The 2423-nt window shown below is 41.7% G+C and overlaps 1 protein-coding gene across 1 annotated transcript; it reads right to left on the bottom strand.

The window, feature by feature from the left end:
- Window positions 1-1293: 1293 nt before the first annotated feature.
- LOC105810855 (olfactory receptor 6M1) lies at window positions 1294-2296 on the bottom strand. Its single transcript, XM_012644906.1, has one exon. The coding sequence runs from the start codon at window positions 2262-2264 to the stop codon at window positions 1323-1325; it is 942 nt and encodes a 313-aa protein (XP_012500360.1). The 5' UTR covers window positions 2265-2296; the 3' UTR covers window positions 1294-1322.
- Between the last annotated feature and the right edge of the window lie 127 nt (window positions 2297-2423).

Consider the following 2423-nt stretch of genomic DNA (forward strand, 5'->3'; position numbering starts at 1 on the left):
TCATGAAAGGAATTCATTGGAAAAAACAAAATTTTCTTACACATACTCAGTACTTATTGCTTTTATGTGACTGCATTTGGTTACCAATTCCTTAGCAGTATGAGGTCAGTGTAGTCTTGTAGCTCGTTCTGGCTTTTAGTTGTAGTGTAGTGGACTGATGAACTTGGTTCCCCATCTTGGTGCTCGCACAGTTCTTGGAATCTGGCAGCAGAGGCGCTCAGATGATTTCCGCCCTCAGTGGCTGATTGTCATGTCGCAAGGGCTTGCCTTGTTCTTCCCGCAGCAAGGTCTTTGTCCTACTGGCATGCAATCCTTTTCTCCCAGGTATCTTCGTGGCTCATACACTCACTTCCTTCAAATCTTTACTCAAATATCACCTTCTCAGGGAAAACTTTCTTAACCACCTTGCTTAAAATAGAAACTCATCCTCTGGAATCCCTATTCCCCTTCCCTGCTTTATTTTTCTCCATCACTTTTGTCACCTGGTAACTTTTCATAAAACTCCTCTTTATATTTTACTTAGTGTATGTCTCTCCCTGTAATTTAAACTCACTGAGGGCAGGGATTTTGTCTGTTCTGCTCATTGGTATGTAGTAGGCACTCAAATAATATTAGGTAAATACACAAATGAATGATTTTCTTTGACCTTGTGTACTTTAATGCATTATGTTACTCAATGATAAACTTAACTATTTTGCTCTACTCAACACATTATTAAAGCTCTGCTTTTCTTTGGTCATTTTCTACCTGAGGTCAGGTGCCAACCTTCTGGGTCTTCTTGAGATTCACTTTGGGCCATCTATCAAAAAGGACTGGGACAACTTGCACCTTGTCATTACCTGGCGTGGATCCATTTCTGGATGTATCCATTCCTGTTTATCGATCAGGAATACAAACATCTGCCAACAGCTATCCTTTTACTAATGCTCTCAATTTCATCACCTTTGGCCATTTAGGAGAACCCATCACATTGATCATTCTCTGCTTTCCTGTAGCCTCAGCCCATCCCCACTACTATGCTCCTCCAACTAATATTTTAAAAAAGCAACCACCTCTCCTATTAGAAAATAATTTTTACTTTCACCCATGTTTTCTTCATATAGGTTGAGTGTCTCCTATCCAAAATGTTTGGGACCAGACGCGTTTTGGATTTTGGAATATCTGCATTATACTTACTGCTTGGGCATCCCCAATCTAAAAATACAAAATCAGAAATGCTCCAGTGGCGCTATCTCAGGTGTCTGGCCTACTAACATACCACCCTATTCGTGCAGAATGAATGTATTGAAGATAAGAAATGTGTGATGTACTGCACACTCATGTTAAGTTTTCCTTAGTTTTGAAGACATGATTCTGTTCATTGTCTCTCTCAACACTTCCTTTACCTTCTCATTCCTCAAGCTATAGATAAAAGGGTTCAGAAGAGGGGTCACCACTGTGATGAGAACAGCAGCTACCTTGTCAAAATCCAGCGAATAGTTCTGCATAGGTCTCACATACACAAAGATGTTGCTCCCATAAGCAATGGAGACAACAGTGATATGAGAAGCACAGGTAGAAAAAGCTTTTTGACGGCCCTGGGCTGAGGGGATGCGCAGGATGGTAGAAATGATGTAGGTGTAGGACCCAGCAGTGAATGCCAGGGAGCTCAGGATGATAAGGGCAGAGAGGAGAAAGTTTATTTTCTCAATGAGGCGAGTATCTATACAGGCCACCTGTAGAAGAGGGGCAATGTCACAGAAAAAATGATTAATTTCTTTCCTACAGTAAGGTATCCTTGTCACTACAATGGTTGGAACCAACACGGACAGGAAGGCTCCCACCCAGCAGCCCAGAATCAGCAGGAGGCAGGCCCTGCTGCTCATGATGATGGTGTAGCGCAGGGGGTTACAAATGGCCACGTAGCGGTCAAAGGACATCACTACCAAGAGGATAAACTCCACTGTCCCCAGAAAGAAGTAGAAATATGTTTGAGTAATGCAGCCAGCAAAGGATATGGTCTTATTCTCTCCTAGGAGGCAGGCTAGCAATTTTGGTGTAACCACAGTGGTGTATAAAATATCCAAAAAGGACAAATTACTGAGGAAAAAGTACATTGGGGTTTGCAGTCGATGATCAGTCCATATTAGGGAGATGATGACAATGTTTCCTGTTGCTGTTAATGTGTAAGTCAACAAGAGAACCACAAAGAGACATATTTGAATCTCCAAGAGAGCTGGGAAGGCAAGTAGGTTGAATTCAGTCACCGTGCTCCAATTTCCCATGACTACTACTATGTGATAGGCAGGGTTTCCCTGAAGAAACAAGAAAAAGAAAATTAGCTTAGGTAATTGTATAAATATCTATTGAAAAGGTACTGAGGAGAGTGCCTTATATAGATGAGTCATAGCATACAGCCCTCTACCCGAGAGTTATCATTGTTC

This window comes from Propithecus coquereli, unplaced genomic scaffold (genome assembly GCF_000956105.1).
Source record: "Propithecus coquereli isolate 6110/MARCELLA unplaced genomic scaffold, Pcoq_1.0 Scaffold222, whole genome shotgun sequence".
Classification (NCBI taxonomy): domain Eukaryota; kingdom Metazoa; phylum Chordata; class Mammalia; order Primates; family Indriidae; genus Propithecus; species Propithecus coquereli.

Excerpts from the sequence above, each read along its gene's own strand:
- LOC105810855 (XM_012644906.1), bottom strand. The coding sequence starts at position 2,264 with ATGGGAAATTGGAGCACGGTGACTGAATTCAACCTACTTGCCTTCCCA.